This window comes from Amblyomma mixtum, chromosome 3 (assembly GCF_055824585.1).
Source record: "Amblyomma mixtum isolate Tamu chromosome 3, ASM5582458v1, whole genome shotgun sequence".
NCBI lineage: Eukaryota > Metazoa > Arthropoda > Arachnida > Ixodida > Ixodidae > Amblyomma > Amblyomma mixtum.
The window spans coordinates 418,929,257-418,949,990 of record NC_143014.1 but is presented as its reverse complement, the minus strand read 5'-3'; the positions used below and the strand labels follow the sequence as shown (position 1 = coordinate 418,949,990).

The 20,734-nt window shown below is 49.7% G+C and overlaps 1 protein-coding gene across 1 annotated transcript in view; it reads left to right on the top strand.

Annotated features, from left to right (window-relative positions):
• Nucleotides 1–3,142: 3,142 nt before the first annotated feature.
• The window catches only part of LOC149357841 (uncharacterized), a 28,796-nt gene continuing 11,204 nt past the window's right edge, over nucleotides 3,143–20,734 (top strand). Inside the window, exons 1-2 of the mRNA XM_089584952.1 lie at nucleotides 3,143–3,371; nucleotides 3,438–3,835. Coding sequence (XP_089441078.1) covers nucleotides 3,271–3,371; nucleotides 3,438–3,835 — 499 coding nt within the window. The 5' untranslated portion in view covers nucleotides 3,143–3,270. The remainder of the gene's footprint in view (nucleotides 3,372–3,437; nucleotides 3,836–20,734) is intronic.

The following is a 20,734-nucleotide window of genomic DNA, read 5'->3' as shown; positions in this document are numbered from 1 at the left end:
TAGCAGGCTGTGCGTGTAGCACTAGCCACCAGTCGTTGTTAGTTGCACGCCCAGGTTCACTGCAGTAAATATCTAACGACTTGGCTAAGCCCATAATTATCTGCGCTTCTAATTTTCAAAGCCTGCACTTTACCTATTGATGTGCGTCCGTCTGCTGTGTGGAATCGATGAATACATGTGCATGCAGCCCAGGGGGACGAAAACGCGAGCCACTACTGTTCCGGCTAATTCGAAGAACCCCCTCACACTAGGTGGATGCATACAGAACAAGAGGGTTATGATAGGCGGAAAGGTCTCTCCCCCTCTATCCCTTTTGAATTTTTGTATTGCGCGGCCGTTACAATTGCAGCGCGCCCTTGTTTAGTGTGCGACGCCAGGCGTGTTATCTCGGGCGCTATCACCTGCTATGCGATGCCGGTCACTTTGGCGTCGTGTTTCTTTCCACTTTCCTATAACCTGAGCCATTCTTAGCCCAGGGTCTCTTTCCTCTTCCACAAAAGTGGAGAGGGTGAGAGGCGAGAGGAGGAAAGTTGGGAGCTGTGAGGACGGCGGGCTCTAATTTTTCGCTCCAGCAATGCTCCTATACTATCAAGTTATAAGCACCAAGATCTCTAGCTCCAGCGCATTACCGCACACGGCACCACTCGAATCTTTACTTGCCTCCACGAGAAATGCTTTGGGCTACTCGACTCATCCGCATTCGACGAATCATGCTTAACATTTTGGAGACTGTCAGTAACCAGGAGCTGATGAGTAACCGGCCACCGATGTGGTCGAGCAGATGTCACTTCAAGGCATGGCAAATAATGGCCGCCCCCAAATCTTGCGCTGCGTTTGCATGTTTTCTTCAAGACTGTACCCGAGCAGAAATCACAGGCGTTCTGAATTTGTAAGCGTACTTGAATATAAAAGGTGTTGGCCTACTGGCATAGTCAGGTGCTCTCTGCACTGCTCTGTATCTCGGTGCGTTGTTTGACATTCTCTTTTCTTCAGAGATCAATCCAATTATGTGCAGAATTTTCGTGAAGTGTTCTAAAGTTGGCTCTGACAAACTGCATTTATATGCTCGCAAAACGTGGTCATCTTTCTCTTGGCATACAACAGCAAATACGCATCATGTGATGTCGCAGAAAGTAACCCCCCCCCCACCTCCCGGCTTCTCGCTGACTACAAGACTGTCGACATCCTGCTCCAAAGCTGATCATTACTACTGAATGTCATAAGCACGAAGTGATAACCGGCAGTGATGAATGGGCAAGTGGTGGCACTCTGCCCTGGTGGCTGACTAGTGTGTCCCAGCTAACCTTAGCCAGTGTTTGTAAATATGCCGAGCTCCCTAAGACGGTGGGACTACATGCATGTTTGTTACTCGCTATTGTATGGCGCAAGTTGCGCTATATTTTTATTCTGGTTAATTGCATAATTAGTCGAGGTTAATTGACCAGCTTCGCATGCAACGAAGTTTGGCAAAATAAATTTGTCCAGAAAGTCCTAGGATGGTCCGAAAAACGTCCGATTGAAAACTTTCTAGCTTTCCATTTATTACGTATTAGGTTTTGCCGCTCACTGCAGATCCCCCGAAGTACAAAAAAATACCACCCGACATGCCTGCTTGCACGCCGCGATTGCGCGACTCTCAAACGTTTCGCCTACAAACGAACTGATTGTTCAACTGGGGGCGCTGCCGCTTAAAGCACGACAGGGCAGTGACGGAGACGTGGCTGTGCGATTTGCGCCAGCCTAAGCGATAAGCATCTGCTTATCCTTATAATGAACCCCAGCGAGGGAAGCATGTCGCTGGCGTAAATGGCAGAGCGAGTGCCTGCGTCGCTGCCCTGCCTTCTTTTAAGCGGGAGCACACCCGGCTAAATGTTCTGGTCGTTTGTAAGCAGGACGTTTGTAGCTTTGCAATCGCGGCGCCCCTGCCGAAATGTCATGTGGTATTTTTTTTTGTATTTCGTGGGCATACACAGAAAGTGAAAAAAAAAACTAATACGCAATGGATGGAAAGTTTGAAACCGTTGAATCGGTACTTTGGGGATTGGTCTAGAACTTCTCAATTGGAATTTTTTGCCCAACTAGGTCGCTTGCGAAGTTGGTGAATTAAACTCGACTATATATGCATTTAAGCAGAATAAAAAAACAGTAATTTCAGCCAGCCAGATGTATGTGTTAGCGTCATCTTAGGGTGCCTAGGCATATTTATAAACCCTGGCTAAACTTAGCTGGAACGCCCTGTATTTGCTTTTCTTTTTTATATTGCGACCTTACTAAAACGATTTATGTACGTTCGGTGAAGTTCACGTAGCCTAAAACAAAAAAAAAGTATGTTTCGGGCCGGCAAAGCATGGTATGTAGAAGAACTCGCTAGGCGAGTTGACGCGTAGCTTTCTTGGGGTGGCTTCCATCATGTCTATAATATGCTCCTCGAGCACAGAAAGCACTACTTCCATTTGATTCGGCACATTCAAAGATTGCGAAAAGAGCACTTGCAAACTCGTGCCTAGAATCAGCCTTAACCAAATCATGCGAGCATGAAATGCATTCTAGCTTTCATAATCAGATCACCAGGCTTCTTTCAACCGGTTTCCCCTGCTCGCTCATCACAGCGGTACCCAGGAACCTTCTCCACAAGATAAAGAAAGGCAAGCGCAGCTGTGACCTTCAACGCTTTCGGAGTACAAAGCCGTCAGTGGTTCGAAACTTGCACAACATAGCCCACAATTTTAAAAAAGTGGGAAACAGGCATTGTGTTTCGGTGGTTTTTTCGGCCCCCAAAAAAGCTTGCTGGGTTATGCCCCAGGATCACCGAGGAACGAGGCCCACGAAGCGCATGTATGTACGATGAAACATGCTGAACAGTATGTGAAATGTGATGTACAACGGGCGTGGTCTATCAAATCCAGCTCAAGTGTGGACGCGTGTGTGTCGGCAAAGCTGGACCTGCGCCAATGAACGAGCAGGGGAGCATGCTCTTTCTATACGAAAAAGAAAAGGGGCGAACTTGCCCGCCCATTGCATTTCATGTTCTGGTAGTGAGCCGATGTTCAAAGACATGAAGATTCAGGGCAAGAGTAAAAACAAAATAGCCCGTGAACTTTTAGAAGCATTCTTGACCGTCCTCTTGACCGTCCAGGGCCACCGCGTCATGTTTGACTACCGAGGCGTCCGGAAGGTCTGTTCCCGCTGCGGGCAGGACGGCCACATCGGCGCGGCGTGTCGAACGCCGCGGTGCGCTCGCTGCGAGGTGTTCGGCCACGACACGGCCGGATGCGGAGCGGCCTGCAGGCGCTGCGGTGGAAGCCACGCCACAGCGGACTGCCTGCGGCCACGGTCCTATGCGGCGGCCGCCGCCTCGAGGAAGGAACCGAGTAAGGACAACGTGGCCGCAGAAACGCGGAGCCCACCAACCGTCCGGACGCCTGTCGCCGACGCAGGCCCAAAGACCAGCCGCCCGGGCGAGCCCGAGCCCGCCCCCGCGACGGAGGTGCCCGTGGAGGAGCAGCGCGAGGGGACGCCTTCAAACGAGGCGGAGCCGTTCGCTGCAGTTTTCGCCGAGCCCTTGCCGCCGCTTCCCGCCACAGACACCTACGACACCGTGAGCAGCGGCGACGAGTCGAGCGTGGCGTCGGTCGACCTGGTGGACGTACCAGACAAAGTCACGCCGCTTCGCCTGACAGGCGACTTGACGTGCGGGCAGGTGTCAGGGCCGACGACTCCTCGAGGTGCGGACGACGCGCGCTTCCCGTCACCAGCCAGCCACACCCTCCCATCGGCGACCCTGGCGTCGGCATCAGCTTCAGCTGCGAGCGTCGCCAAAACCACGCAGCAACCGGTGAGCACGGCCACAAGCGCTGACGACCCCGAAAATATGGACTTCTCAAGACCCGACTACAAGCGTGCCCACCCCCAATCATCGGAATCCGAGGGGACTGTTAACGAACGTTCTAGCAAAAAAGTGCCGCGCGCGCCAAGCGCCGCCCATGGCAGCGCTCTTTAGGTTGTATGCTATGCCGTCGGTGCTTTGGCAGTCATGGCGGTTGTGCATCTCCTCTCCCTGAATGTTCGGGGATTTCAATCCGTAGACAGACAGAGAGAGGTGATGCACTTTGCCAGGGCTAGGGGCGTCGACATCCTGTTTTTACAGGAATGCAACTTCCGTACTTCACTTGATGTGCTGAATTTCACCACCCGGTTTTCTGTTTTTGCTTATTTTTCGTTGACTGATTTTCATATGTGCGGTGTTGGTGTCGTTTTTGTAAACCCCTGCCTGCGCGCGGGTGCTCATTGCACTTTCGGGCTGGACGGCCGCACTCTTGCGGTCGACTTCACACTAAACCAGCGGCGGGTACGTGCGTTGGTTGTATACGCGCCAGCACGGCAGACTAGTAGTTCTGATTTTTTTGAGCGCCTCGACTCATTCCTCTTTGATCCCTACCCCACTTTCATCGTCGGTGACTTCAATTGTGTACTTAACATCGACCGTGACGTCCGCGGACAGGGTCACGGTCGCCGTTATTGCGGTGCCCCCGCGCTCCGCGATCTCGTGACTCAGTTCCGCTTGTCTGACGCGTGGGTGCAGCTTCATGGGGATGCCTTTGGAGCGACGTGGGAGAGAGCACAGTCAGCGAGTCGGATAGACAAATTCTATTTTCCAGCAGAGCTCGCTTCTTTTGTCGTTAGCTGCGAAGTTCTCGCGTTCCCTGCAGGCACGCCGGTGATTTCCGATCACCACCCCTTGTCAGTCAGGCTCGACTTTGGTGAGGACACCCCACGTACTGTTACGTGGCGCATGGACACGAGCCTACTGGCGGACCCGGAAAGCATGGCGTCACTGCGTACGGCGTTAGCCGCATCGTGCAAGAGCTTCGTTGCGACTGATTCATGGGTCACACTCAAGGCTCGTTGGCAGGCAACTCTGGTGGCGGCCGGTCAAGACCGCAGACGCCGGGTAACTCATGCACTGAATGGCACCCTCAAGCGCATCCGTATAGTGCAAAGGGGAGCACCCTTAACCTTTGCCATGAGCGATTACCTGAGCCTACTTAAAGCACGTTACCACGTGTTGCTCTGCCAGTCATCACGGGCAGCTAGTCGCGCACACCAGCTCGGGCGGCCTATATCAGACCCGGCTGTGCTACGACACGTACGCGCAGGCACGGCGGAGGAATTCGCTCCCGCTACTGTGCCTTTCGTGACACTCCCAGACGGCACCCAAAGCAAAACCGCGTCCTATATCTGCACGATCTTTGCAAGTCACTTCTCGACCTGTTCTCTACGGACAGTTGGCTAAATCTTCAAGATGGTTATGACGGGCTTCTACAAAGCTTTTTTGGAAACTTGCCACGAGTAGCTGAAGAGCTGCATGAAAACCTTTGCGCACCAGCCACAAGCCAAGAGCTGCACGCCATCCTGCAGAGTATGAATGCAGCCTCTGCCCCCGGTCCAGACGGCATTCCAACAAGTTTTTATTCAAAGTTTTTTTACGAGATCCAAGGAGCGCTCCTGAAGCTGGTCAACGGCTTCCTCACGGATGGGTTGCGTCCAAACTCTTTCCGCGAATGCCGCATCATACTCATTCCGAAAGCGAGCGGTGACCCCTCCGACCCGCAAGCATGGCGGCCCACAAGCCTCTTAAACGCAGGCTACAAAATAGTCGCATCTTTACTCAACACAAGAATGCGGACGATCCTGCCTCACCTAATCCACCGGGCTCAAACCAGCAGCGTGCCTACCCGCTCTGTGTTTGATGCATTGGCACTCACTAGAGACCTGTTCACATTTGCCAGCAGGACGGGCTTCAGCGGGTGCTTTGTTTCGCTTGACCAGGCGAAAGCATTCGATCGGGTGGAACACTCGTATCTGTTCGGAGTCCTTGAAGCCTTCGGATTCCCTCCGCAAATTGTCAGCAGGCTGCGCTTACTTTACGCAGACCTGAATGCTCGAATCTCGGTAAACGGCCACCAGAGCGCTCCCTTCTCAGTCACCCGGGGCATAAGTCAAGGATGCCCTCTCTCCCCAACATTCTTCGTGTTATGCCTGGATCCACTCATCCGGCACATTGACGACAGCCCATCCATACGCGGCTTCCCTCTGCCTGGCCAGGGCCAAATCAAGGTTTCGGCCTACGCCGACGACGTGTCGCTTTTCCTCAAGGACGAGGATAGCTACGCCGCTTTTTCGCGGCTGTTTCTAGAGTACAGCGAGATATCGGGGGCCCTATTGAACAAGGGAAAAAGCAAGGCACTAAGGTTTGGCGCCTTCACACCGAACCTTGCGGGCGAGGTGGAGTGGGTGCAGGGAGTGAGAGTCCTGGGAGTAGTATTCCTTGCCAGCGGGGAAGTAGCCCGCGAAACCTGGACTAACCTCCGCACGAATGCTGAGAAACGCCTCTCGGTGGCGTCAACTTTCCGCCTTTCAATGGCAGAGCGCAGCTATGTAGTTAAGTCCACAATCCTAGCCGCATGTTTTTTTGTCGCCCGCGTCGCAAACCCACCGCGCACGTTTGCTCGCAGGCTAACGTCGGCCTGTGGCTCTTTCGTTTGGGCGGGCAAAACCGAACTTGTGTCACGGCTGTTTATGCGCCTTCCATCGTACATGGGTGGGTTTGGTAAACCTTGCATCCGCACCATGTGCAATGTGCTCGCCTTGCGAGAGGTACGAGATCTTGTACGCAACCCAGACTATCCCGGGAGAACACTGCTCACATACTTTCTGGGTACAGCACGTAACGTGTTTTTTACACAACACGTGGTTGGCCCTACAGCCGAGCAGCCGCCGGCATTTTTCGTTAACGTGCGTCGCACACTGGCGTCGTTGACTGCCAGCGTGCCCGATCTGGATGTTGATGAAACCCCGCCCTCCAGGCTGTGTGAAGCACTAACGGTCGCTGCACTGACCCGCGAACAACTCCAGAAAACGAGACGGGCACGCTGGCGCCAACTGACCTCAGCTGCGCTTCCTGCAGATGTCAGGGACTTCGGCTGGCTGCGAGGCTGGCGGGTCCTGCCCACAAGAGACCGCCTTGCGGCGTGGGGCGTGGCGCCCTCCGCCCGATGCCCGCAGTGTGGTCTCCTTGAAACTTTGCAGCACGCAATGTTTGAGTGTGTAGTTGCGCGCACCTTTTGGACATTAGTGTCACGCATGTTTTTAACCCGCCTGGAAGCGCGCACTAGTTCTCCCGAAGTGTTTACAAATATGCTCTTGTGTGTCGGCATGTTCGTTTTGTGGCGGCAGCGCGGAGTGGCATCCTTAAATGGGCGTCCGCAATGAACAATGTTCCCAATGTTGCAGCGCCTCCGCACGCGCCTCTTTGAACAAGTATGCGTGGACGCTCTGTCAATGAGCGAGGCTGAGTTCTTGCGCAAATGGTCGACATACTTTATCGTCCTGCGCGGCGGTCGAGTATCGGCTTTCTTACTGCATTACTGACGTGCTCAGTGCTGCGTCACTGCGCATATGCTTGATTGATCAGAGCATTAAGTTCATCAGTTTTATTTTGTATTTTCTATGTTAACACAGAAAAAAATAAACTTCTCTTTCTACGCCCTGCCTTCTTTTAAGCGGGAGCACACCCGGCTAAATATTCTGTTGGTTTGTAAGCAGGACGTTTGTAGCTTTGCAATCGCGGCGCCCCTGCCGAAATGTCATGTGATATTTTTTTTGTATTTCGTGGGCATACACAGAAAGTGAAAAAAAAAAACTAATACGCAATGGATGGAAAGTTTGAAACCGTTGAATCGGTACTTTGGGGATTGGTCTAGAACTTCTCAATTGGAATTTTTTGCCCAACTTGGTCGCTTGCGAAGTTGGTGAATTAAACTCGACTATATATGCATTTAAGCAGAATAAAAAAACAGTAATTTCAGCCAGCCAGATGTATGTGTTAGCGTCATCTTAGGGTGCCTAGGCATATTTATAAACCCTGGCTAAACTTAGCTGGAACGCCCTGTATTTGCTTTTCTTTTTTATATTGCGACCTTACTAAAACGATTTATGTACGTTCGGTGAAGTTCACGTAGCCGAAAAGAAAAAAAAAAGTATGTTTCGGGCCGGTAAAGCATGGTATGTAGAAGAACTCGCTGGGCGAGTTGGCGCGTAGCTTTCTTGGGGTGGCCGCCGCGGTGGCTCAGTGGCTATGGTGCTCGGCTGCTGACCCGAAAGACGCGGGTTCGATCCCGGCCGCGGCGGCTGGAATTTCTTTGGAGGAGAAATTCTAGAGGCCCGTGTACGGTGCGATGTCAGTGCACGTTAAAGAACCCCAGGTGGTCGAAATTTCCGGAGCCCTTCACTACGGCGTCTCTCATAGCCTCAGTCGCTTTGGGACGTTAAACCCCATAAAACCAAACCAAACCTTTCTTGGGGTGGCTTCCATCATGTCTATAAGAAATATGCTCCTCGAGCACAGAAAGCACTACTTCCATTTGATTCGGCACATTCAAAGATTGCGAAAAGAGCACTTGCAAACTCGTTCCTAGAATCAGCCTTAACCAAATCATGCGAGCATGAAATGCATTCCAGCTTTCATAATCAGATCACCAGGCTTCTTTCAACCGGTTGCCCCTGCTCGCTCATCACAGCGGTACCCAAGAACCTTCTCCAGAAGATAAAGAAAGGCAAGCGCAGCTGTGACCTTCAACGCTTTCGGAGTACAAAGCCGTCAGTGGTTCGATACTTGCACAACATAGCCCACAATTTAAAAAAAGTGGCAAACAAGAATTGTGTTTCGGTGGTTTTTTCGGCCCCCAAAAAAGCTTGCTGGGTTATGCCCCAGGATCACCGAGGAACGAGGCCCACGAAGCGCATGTATGTACGATGAAACATGCTGAACAGTATGTGAAATGTGATGTACAACGGGCGTGGTCTATCAAATCCAGCTCAAGTGTGGACGCGTGTGTGTCGGCAAAGCTGGACCTGCGTCAATGAACGAGCAGGGGAGCATGCTCTTTCTATACGAAAAAGAAAAGGGGCGAACTTGCCCGCCCATTGCATTTCATGTTCTGGTAGTGAGCCGATGTTCAAAGACATGAAGATTCTGGGCAAGAGTAAAAACAAAATAGCCCGTGAACTTTTAGAAGCATTCCACATTAAAGGAAAAGGCGACAATTGTGTTAGCGATACATCTGTCACATTATCTGATAGGGAAAGGAATTTTTTTCGTTGCTTTTTCTGACCTATGCATGCTTGACTCGTCATCCCTTTCTTTTTCCTTTCTTCTTCCCTCGCCCCTTTCTTTATTGCGCGTGTGAATACTGCATATATATGCTGTTGTGGAAGCAATAAATTCAGTTGATAGTTTGCGCTCTATCTGTCATCTTCTGCTCCTTCCTATGTACGTTTTTAGTGTGCGCAACGCCATCCCAATAAAGACTGCTAGTCGACTGATAAGCTTGGTAATGTATAGGGCATGTGTGCTCCGTGGACTGGGACAAAACCCACTCGTGAGGCACTGCATACTTTCAGCTTGCGAAACCAGGCGCGCTACTGCACACATTTATGTTGGTTCTTATTATGCCTGCAGTCCATTTCTGTGAGCATATAAGCTTCGCACTCACAAAATCTGCGGAACAAATGTGATGTTACATGTGAGCGGTGCTGAACCAACGTGTACCAGTGCGCTGTTTCATCGCGCATGCGGCATCGGAAGGCAGCAACTGTGCAAGAACTCCGTGATTTGTGGGCGTGATTTACAGATTGACGCCGAAATAACAAAGTGAAACGACAAAACAGCTGAACAAAGAGGTACAGTGGTGAGCAGCCTTGTCTAGAGCGCACGGGCGGTGCATTTCCTTGCAAACAAATCCAGATTTTGGGGCAGCCTCTAGGGTCCAGCTGCAACGCTTGCACGGAAGTAGCGCCAGATAGCCTCGTAAACAAAGCAGGCACGAAAACTTTGCCCTGTAATGAGGGGCTGCACTCTAATTTTTGTTTTTGTTACCAAGTGCGCACTGCTCAAGCGCTCTAGACAAGGCTGCTCACCACTGTACATTTTGTTGGCATTGCAATCCTGTCTCTTTCGACGCGATTAAGCATCCAGCGTTCTCGACACATAAGCCACATGGGGTCGAGCCCTCAACAACGTACACAGCAAAAACAGCGCATCACTTATTAAACCTCATTTTGAAGGAACCACAAAGCTCAAACGGGGAGGGTCGACGAAGGACGAAGATACAAGCGCCGTCCCCCGTCCACTGTCCCACCTCGCGCTATGTTACCCCTTCAAAACGAACGCCACTCCAGTAAACCAACTTGCCACCCGACTCATAAACCGCCTTGGCACTCGTTTACTGCAAAATGAGAGATAGCTGTAGTAGCGACAGCTTGGCTTGATATATATACATATAACAACAACTTTATTTGTTAGCAAATAAACTGAAGGGTCTGCAGGGTCAATTCAGCCTCTCCAGCTGGCCGGCAGTTGTAGTCTGTCGGCGACCTCTACACTGTCGTCGTCGCCCTGGACTGCACGCCGGAGTCCGAACTGACGGGAACAGCTTCCCATTGTTCTGAGGAGATGTAACTAGATCTATAGCGGAGGCGGATCCTCCGAACAGTTCCAGACTACTATGTGGTCCAAAGTGGCAGGCTCGCCGCATAACTGACATAACGGGTTTACCAGATCGGGGAATATGTTGTAGCATGTCCACGGGTCCGGCTGCGACCGCGCCTCCAGCCATCGCCACGTGGTAGCCTGTTCTCTGCTGAGCGAATCGTGCGGAGGAGGCCAGCGCCCTCATAGCTATCTGTAGCATTGCGTTATGGCCTGATACGAGCCCAGGGCCTCACTTCGATGCTCTCCCGTGTCAGAAGCCTCCTCACCTACTCGGCTGACAAAACCTCGAGCGCAGCGGTGAGCGGCTTCTTTACCTGGATCGCCCTCATGGGCCGGGGCCCAGACTAGGTCCTCTTCGCTCCTGTCTTTCGGTAACGTTTTTGGAGTTTTATTGGCTGTGGCACAGATGTGTCGCCTCACAAAATGACAAAGGGCCACCTTTGAATCACTAGGAATTGTTTCGATGAACCATCGGTCATGGCGTCGAAGGATACTGGACTCGTCAAAGCAGCGCCGTGCCGCGGTCGGCGCAACGAAATCTGTGACCCACCTCGTATGCTGCGCCGAAGTGGTACTAACGGTTGTCGGTGCGTTCCAGGCTGCCCTAGCTGGCGTTCCTTATACTCTCTGTCTGTGAACCGCAGCAGGTGGACATCGGAGACCAGCGTGCACGGCCCTCGGTGGGTTGTTTGGCGGGAAGCCTATCTCTCCTCAGGCGCTCTTGGGCAACGGCTATCCGCGCCGCAACTCGCCCTGTAGCCCGCTTCCACTTCGCAAAGTCCAGGCCGTGCATCGTACGGTCCTGCAAGCTGCGAGCGCGTGAAACTAATAATAGCAGCTATTCTTCATGGTGGCAATAAACTATTCCCATCTGCACAGTTATAGCGACTATGAAACGATAGTTATTGAGGTAAGGAAAAGCGCGTTATGTCAGTTATGCGGCGAGCCTGCCACTTTGGACCACATAATCTGGGACTGCTCGGAGGATCCGCCTCCGCTATAGATCTAGTTAGATCTCGTTCTCCTGAACAATGGGAAGCTGTTCCTGTCAGTTCGGACTCCGGCGTGCAGTTCAGGGCGACGACGACAGTGCTAGAGGTCGCCGACAGAATACAACTGCCGGCCAGCTGGAGAGGCTGAATTGACCCTGCAGACCCGCCATTTTATTTGCTGGAAAATAGTCATTTCTATATACAGGGTCTGTTCTGAAAGTAGTAGGACTGGTTTTTTCCTGGTCGAACGGGCGGACGAGAGGTGGCCTGCGCGTGCAGGATCGTTGAAGGGGGATATTGGGAATGCTGGGGAAAATCGGCAAATGGCTCACGGCCGTTGAAGGGAGGAGGTCGCTTGTACTGTGAACCCCTGGCGAAACGTCTCGTCACGCAGAATCGTCGAGCGTTTACTGGATCAGCGATACGCGATTAAATTTTGAGTAAATCTTGGTAAAACGGACAAAGAGACTCACAACATGACCAAGGAGGCCTACGGTGAGGCTTCCATGGGTAGATCAGGTGTTTTTTGAGTGGCACAAGCTGTTCCGAGAAGGTAAGGAAAGAGTGGAGGAAGACGACCACTCCAGACGCCCTTCGATCAGCAAGACCAACGAAATTGTGTAGCGAGTGAAACGTTTACTTAACAGTGATCGTAGAATGAGTATTAGAATGATGGCTGATGACTTGAGCATTCCTCAAACCCAAGTTTTTGAGATCGTGATAGAAAACTTATCCATGAGGAAAGCGTGCGCGAAGTTGGTGCCAGGAGTGTTGTCAGAGGAGGAAAAGGCCAACCGGTAGAATCTTCTTCATGATGTGAATGAGGACCCCGATTTTTTGCCCAGCACAAGGCGGCAACGCTGCCTCAGCCCCCCTACAGCCTCGACTTGGCCCCGCCAGACTTTTTTCTATTCCCGAGAATAAAATCGACGCTCGAGGGGAAACATCACGGATCGGTACAGGTGGTTCAACAGGCCGTGACGAGGGAGCTAAACAGCATTCCGGTCCAGGCGTTCCTGGAGGCGTACGAAAACTGTGAAACTCATTGGCAGCAGCATGTAGGTGCGGAAGTGTGCTACCTTGAAAAATTGTAATCGTTTGTACTATTCTCTTGAATATGTTTAGTTTAAAAAAATGAGTCCTACTACTTTCAGAACAGACCATGTATATATATACAGGGTGTCCCAGCTAACTTGGACCAAGATTTATAAAATAACTAAGCGTTTTTCAGGACTGAAATCGCGTGGATGTTGTTAAGGTTTACCTAAAGTTACGGTACCATTTTTTCGCTCCTCCTATTTGAATAATTAGTGGGGATAAATAAATTAAGTTTTTAAATATAGCTTGAAACGTTCAGGCGGCAATAGGAAAGTTGTGGAGCTCCACAAATATCGTCCAACCCAGGCACTTCCAACGAGATAGACTTAGCGTCACCGTTTTTATTTGGGAAAAACGAAAGCCCCCGGAGTTTAAAAAATACCACGTGACAGCGCGCTCCGTGCGCCCGGATGCGCCGCGATTACAGCGCTCTCATCCGTGCTTTGTAAGAAATATCACCCGCTTCGGGCCTTTCGTGCTGCCCAAGACAGGGCTTCGCGATGTGCTTCGTTCCAAGATAAGCGGCAGTGGGTACGGACGGGAGTTGAAAGAATGCGCGGGTGCTGTTTTGCGGCGTAATTCACACGACGTTATCAGGCTTGTTATATGCGTCTTTGCTTGTTGAGATCTTGTTCCCAAATTCAAACTCATGAGATTGTCATCGTTCCTCCGCATGCATTCTGCTAACCTGAGTGTGCAGTTATTGCAGCAGAAACGTGAGCCGCGCTTTCAGCTCCCGCCCGTACCCACTGGCGCTTATCTTGGAACCAAGCACATCGCGAAGCCCTGTCTTGGGCAGCACGAAAGGCCCGAAGCGGGTGATGTTTCTTACAAAGCACGGATGAGAGCGCTGTAATCGCGGCGCATCCGGGCGCACGGAGCGCGCTGTCACATGGTATTTTTTAAACTCCGCGGGCTTTCGTTTTGCCCGAATAAAAACGAGCACGCTAAGTCTATATCTTTGGAAATGCCTGGGTTGGACGATATTTGTGGAGCTCCACAACTTTCCTCTTGATGCCGGAAAGCTTCAAGCTATATTTAAAAAGTTAATTTCTTTATCTCGACTAATTATTCAAATAGGAGGAGCGAAAAAATGGTACTCAAACTTTAGATAAACCTTAACAACATCCACGTGATTTTAATTCTGAAGAACTCTTAGTGTTTTTATAAACCTTGGTCCAAGTTAGCTGGGACACCCTGTATAATATATATATATATATATATATATATATGAGAGAAGCCAAGAGCTACAGAAACCAAGGGGACACAAGTGATTTTTCAAATTATTTATTTTATTTTGTGGTGTTGATCAATTAAGAATATTACTGAATATGTTATCGCTTAAAGCTAATTGATTAGAAAAGCAGAAGATCTGACGGTCGTTGCCGAGCTCAGAGGTAGAGCACCGGACGCGTAATTCGGAGGTCATAGGTTCGGATCCCACCGGCGGCATGTGGTTGTTTTTTGTGTTGCTTTTCTAATCAATTAGCTTTAAGCGATAACATATTCACTAATATTCTTAATCGAACAACAGCACGAAATAAATAAATTAGGAAAAAAATTTACGCTAACTTCGTTAAAACCGTAGATATCGACGATTAAAAATGGTGCTTCTCCTCTTTCTCCCCCAACTCATACTCACCGAAGTGCGCTCCAGGTCCGCGCATCTCTCTCTCTGTGCGCGCGTGTGTGTGTGCGTGTGTGTGTGCGTGTGTGTGTGTGTGTGTGTGTGTGTGTGTGTGTGTGTGTGTGTGTGTGTGTGTGTGTGTGTGTGTGTGTGTGTGTGTGTGTGTGTGTCTGTGTGTGTGTGTGTGTGTGTGTGTGTGTGTGTGTGTGTGTGTGTGTGTGTGTGTGTGTGTGTGTGTGTGTGTGTGTGTGTGTGTGTGTGTGTGTGTGTGTGTGTGTGTGTGTGTGTGTGTGTGTGTGTGTGTGTGTGTGTGTGATGAGGTAATTTGTGGAACATACTGGCGGAGGAGCCTGATTCAGATCAAGTTTACTGTAATATGGGCGAAGCAAAGCGTGAGCAAAGCAAAAGTGTGAGCAAACCTACAGGTTTCATTTGTGTGCCCCCCACAAACACAATAGAGCAGCAAGAGTAGCATGAGGACGGGGCTTAACTCGAAATGCAGAGGAAGCGTGACTGCGAGTCCTGGTTTTAAATACCGTGTCGTAATTCTTTAATATTAAAACTATAGAACTACATTACTGTGTCTTGCATCATACTGCAATGCTGCGTCGACTGAATGTGCTACAAAGTCTAGCATATCTGTTTATTTAGTGTTTATAAAATCTTGCTTTTTTCACTAGAACAGTATATATGCATATCTTGCAAATACCCAAGGAAGGCAAGCAAGGGTGAGTGAATACTGGAAAATTGCAGTGCAGCAGTAACAAGGATGAGATGAGAAGAACGCAAACGCAAGCGCTGACTAACAACTGTGCAGTATGCAGAACCTACTAGCCAGTCGCTATGTTTTAAGGATGAGTGAGGTGGAGCGAAGTACGCTGCGCAGCACATTTGCCGCCTAGCGTGCGAATGCTTAGTCACAAAAATCGCCATGCGAATGAAAAATTCATCATCTAAAGCTTAGCACCAGCAGGAAACACCATTCACTCAGTGCGAGGCCGTCGTCAGATTTTATTCCCTTCTCTGCATTTTTATGCTTACTTTTGCCTTTAATAAGTGCAACTGTTGGTCTTTTAACTTTTTTCCCGGTCTTTACGAGGTCTTAGTGTGAGTTCATATATGCAAGTGAAAATGCGTTATTGGTAGCCTGCAGGCGGTACTAAAAATGCTGCTACTGCTAATGATAAGAATTGCCGGGAAAGGAAATGCACCATCTCTTTCAGTGTTGGTGCACACTTCACCGACACCGGTGCGGAGAGTCATGATGAATGGAAACTATTTGGCTTTTTGGGGGGTTACACATCTTATAGCGACTCAGTATGTATAAGGGAGATAAGACTCTCGACTATCTTGGGTTCTTTGACGTGCGCCGACATCGCGCAGTGTACACGCGCCTCTTGCATTTTGCTTTCATCGAAATTGGGCGAAATGCAGAAGCCCCGCGTGCTGGGCATGTTTGTGCACATTATATAAATACCGCATATACTCTTAAGCATATATAAAACAAGCATAACAAAGAACTTATGAAATGCGGCTTCCGAGTATGACATAACGGCGGCGGAGAGCACGGGACACGACCGACGTGAAGAGTACTGCAGCGCCATCTATTCGCGTCTGGGAAAACAGCCTCACAGCGAATCCGGTTCCCACTACACCTAATTTAGTACAGCATACTTGAGACTATTAACCCGCCGCGGTGGCTCAGTGGTTACGGCGATCGGCTGCTGCCCCGAAAGACGCGGGTTCGATCCCGGCCGCGGCGGCTGAATTTTGATGAAGGCGAAATTCTAGAGGCCCGTTTATTGTGCGATGTCAGTGCACGTAAAAGAACCCCAGGTGGTCGAAATTTCCGGAGCCCTTCACTACGGCGTCTCTCATAGCCTCAGTTGCTTTGGGACGTTGAACCCTAATAAACCAAACTAAACTTGAGACTATTACGCCATCACCGCAGCTCTTTGTTTACATAGTATTTATTACACTAAAAATGAATTCTATTTACATCAACCATTTACAAAGCTTTTAGGAAACGCCACGAAAGACATCTCAAAAGAAGGAGCAACAGAGCACTAGACGGGAGGTAAGGCTGAGAACGTCAGTAAAAGGGAGTGCCACTACGGTTTAATTTCAGTCGGTACATACGCTTCCCTCAGACGACCAAACATTTGGCAGAAATCTTAACGTACTGATTGTTCGAACTGCCAGGCTATGGAGGTTTGCTCGCAATGTCGTGGTCTCTGTCATCTACAACAAAACGGAGAGTTGAGCTAGTTGGTACATGTTGCTTGGAAAAAACAGCGCTAAGAGGAAGGACAAAGAAAAGAGTACAACAGGACCGGCGCTGACTATCAACTGAAAGCTTTAATAGAAACAACACGCAATATATACTCCATCGACAACCAAGAGCGCATGGCAACGCCAAAAGCTACAATGATATGTACCCCCATTCTTAATGAAACTAGGATCTTGTACAAGCACAAAGATAAACTATCACGGAAAATCAGTGAAGCCTTTCATATCCAAAAAAAACAGTGCATGACTCGTGCGTGAGCATCCCCTCTGCAACAGTTCATGACTGTGAACTAAAGTATCTTGACCCAGGTGATTGATGTATCATTGTAGCTTTTGGTGCTGCCATGCGCTCTTGGTTGTCGATGGAGTATATATTGCGTTTTGTTTCTAATAAAGCTTTCAGTTGGTACTCAGCGCCGGTCCTATGGTCCTCTTTTCTTTGTCCTTCACCTTGGCGCTGCTTTTTCCAAGCAATCCGTCACCCACCCGCGTTCACGCGTCTTAAACTGCCAGTCTCTCTCGGTGTAGTTTGATAAGGTGGTCTTCATCATCTTCCATCCGTGCTGGTGGAAGCGCCATCCGACGAGCATGCAGCAATCCGCACAAAATGTCGGGAGCTTAGAAGCAGTGAAATTCAGTTAGAAGACAATGCTATCGCAGTGCTATCGGGTAATGGTGATTAAGCGACCTAAAAACTTTCCTCCTTCGTAGTAGATTCTTTGCTTAGCAGTTATTGTAAGTCTTGTGGTACATGCTACTGCATTGCTTGCGGAATGTTCTTAGCGTATTACTTTCCGTACACCGACACAACAACGCACTGACTCATTTTAGCAGTGCATATAGATAACAATGAAATGTTACAAGTGCAGGGCGCATGTATGCAGGCAGTGCGTGCCAGAAGTGAAGCCAGAGTGATATTGTGGGGCTCAACTCGTGACTATCTCGATTTTGTCTCGGGTATTAGCTCGAACAGCTCACATGCCCAAACACACTACAATAAAAGCATCTAGCCTCTCGTCCAACTCTGCCTTTGAGAGCTTCTCTTATATTTTATTACTCAGTAATATTGCAAGAAGTTGCGGACTAGAAAAAAACTACTTGGAAAAAACGAACGAAAATATAAGTGAGGGTGAGGGTGAAGAAGGGTTGACGATATGTGTGTGAGGGCGAGGGATGGCCAGCCAATTTTGCGAAGAGAGAGTGGTGGAGGGCCGGATAATTTCTCAAAATTAGGGCGAAGGTGAACGAGGGCCATGTATTCAAAAGTGACGGTAAGGAAGGAAAATAAAAATGGGGGCATTTTGCACCTCTGGTCGAAAAACAATTATCGCTAGAAAGGTATATAGTGTTGTCTCCGTTGGTGCTGGCAAATGGTGGATGGGCTAGGAACCTCTGCGTACTCGCTGAGTGATGCGGCAGAATCCGGTTGCTGGCCGCACGTGACACATGGTCTTGTATTGTGTCAGTGTCGTGTATCTCTGACGCAGCCCATAAAGGGGAGTATTTTTCCACGCTTGCCGGGGCCAGACGTCGGGTCTCGTCTCTCCACCGAGCACAGGATGCACGGTGTCGGTTCGCGTCAAAGGAACGGCACCGAAGCGGCACCGTGACTAGGGCAGTAAGGGTGTGGTGGGGTACCTCAACTATAGACTGGTTCTGAAACCGCGAATGCACACTTTATAGAGGAAAACAAAAAAAGTACTGTATTACAGAACTCAGTACATGAAAGGTCCTTACAGGATGGTCAGCAATTGTTGTCGGAGTCGGCGCTTCTACGCTGTCTTGCTCCATTTCCTGTCGCCATCGTCGGCGCCAGCCTCTTCCGCTCAGGTCGTCTAGCGCCGGAGCCATCTCGTATTCGCAGCGGACATGCCATGTGCGGCCGTGTGGCGTCCATGCGGAGTCTCGCTTTTGTTCCCTCCATGGAAGGGGATACTCTTCACGTTAGAGGCCAGTTCTCACCAGGCTGCAATCCCGTGACGCAGGGGGAGAAGACAGCCGAGCGATCTGTTTGTACCTGACTTTTTTCTCCTTCTTCCTTTGCAGGTGTATCGCTCTGGCAGAACCGCACCAGTCCGCTCACCTAAGAAGCGTCGAGGGAAGTGCGACCTGCCAGACTCTCTTCAAAGCATCCTCGAACGTGGAATCGGCTAGACACATCGAGAAGAGCGCCGTGACGTCTAAGAAAACAAAGGCTTCCTCCGTATACGTGCATGCGGCGTTATCTTTACAAAAAAGTTGAGAGTGACCAACGTATTTATGCGATCAAAAGTTTACGGGACGCGTGTGTGCGGAAAGAAATGATTTTTCAGAGCACTCACGCACTCTAGTCGCCTTAAATGCGCATAACAATACCACGCGGCTGGGTTGGGAGGCGAAGCTACGATTTTTTTTTTCGAATAACTCGTGTCCCGTAATCTTTTGATCGCGATAGCACGTGCTGGTCCTTCCGGTAACAGGATAAAGTCGTTGTCGCGTTCTCTGTCCACTATGTGTTCGTTCGTAGGCTGACGTAGGCAGTCAATATTTTAAGCGTTCGATGTCACAAATGAGGGCTTAGATATGTTTTTTTTTTCGGGCACCAGTGGCGGAAATCAACTGCGGCGTTTATTCGCCGGTACTAGAAAAAACCCGGGCTATCTTTTTAGTAGCATTCCTAGGAATATCTGTGGCTTCCGAGTGCGGCTCACGGCCCACTGTGCTCACTGTCACGGGTGTGATCCCCAACTCACATCCTCATAGGCCCGTAACTAAAGCAGCCTGTACTATCCGTCTCAGTATGAGCTGCAACACACAAACTCTGTCCAGGGCCCAATTCTCGAAGCACTGCGAGCCCAGAGCTACTGAAAATTCCTGCACATAGCCGTTGATGGAAGAAAAAATTTTGGATTGAATGTTTGTGCTGGTTGGGTGCTGTGTGTGCAAGTCGTCGCAGGCTGTGCGTGTAGCACTAGCAACCAGTCGTTGTTAGTTGCACGCCCAGGTTCACTGCAGTAAATATCTAACGACTTGGCTAAGCCCATAATTGTCTGCGCTTTTAATTTTCAAAACCTGCACTTTACCTATTGCTGTGCGTCCGTCTGCTATGTGGAATCGATGAATACATGTGCATGCATCCCAGGGGGACGAAAACGCGAGCCACTACTGTTCCGGCTAATTCGAAGAACCCCCTCACACTAGGTGGATGAATACAGAACAAGAGGGTTATGATAGGCGGAAAGGTCTCTCCCCCTCTATCCGTTTTGAATTTTCGTATTGCGCGGCCGTTACAATTGCAGCGCGTCCTTGTTTAGTGAGCGACGCCAGGCGTGTTATCTCGGGCGCTATCACCTGCTATGCGATGCCGGTCACTTTGGCGTCGTGTTCCTTCTTGTTATACTGATGTCGGTGCAGCGACAGACAGGTACGGTGGTGTTTGGTTCTGTTCTCCCGACCTTCTAAATTGCGAATAGCACAATGAGACCCTCAATGATGCAGCGAGCCCTGCTACCTGCGAACGTTTTCTCGCGCGCCTCCGCTAGTTGCAGCGATTAACTATCATTTAATCCCTGCTGTTGATGAAACAGTCATCGTCTTTCGGCCGAAGAAGTGTCGATACATTGTGCGAATTCATTATGCAGCTGTATATTAGCTGAATTTGATTGATTTCGCCAATTATTATTATGGAAAGTGAAGATCTTGCATGATATTGATTTGTTGTAATTTGTTTTCGTAAATACAAAACAATTTTTGCAATTATCTGGGATTTCAAAAAGCATAGAGCAGGCATTAAACTGCGTACGCTAAGTGTATGGACGGTATGATCGTTCATTAATTTGCTGGAATTCAGTGGGCGCGAAATGATGCTGTGGAAATGTCAGCTGCACCATTTCAGAATTACTTCACACCTCTTCACGATGCACCATTATATGTGCACTGTACGGAATATTCTAACTTGGATATGTAGCGCCTCGTCGTCGCTGCGGGATAAAAATAAACTTGCTGACAGCGTGCAGATTCCGAGTAGACTGATTATATTCTCCAAAAAACAGAAACGAATTCGAAAGGAGAGCGCGGAGGCAACGAGTAAGAGAGGGAGCCGAGCGACTATACGTTTTGATGATGCCGTGCCGTGCAGGTGTGAGGCATCTCAAGTTATCGACGACCGGCGCGGATGCGCGAGGCATCTCGAGTGTC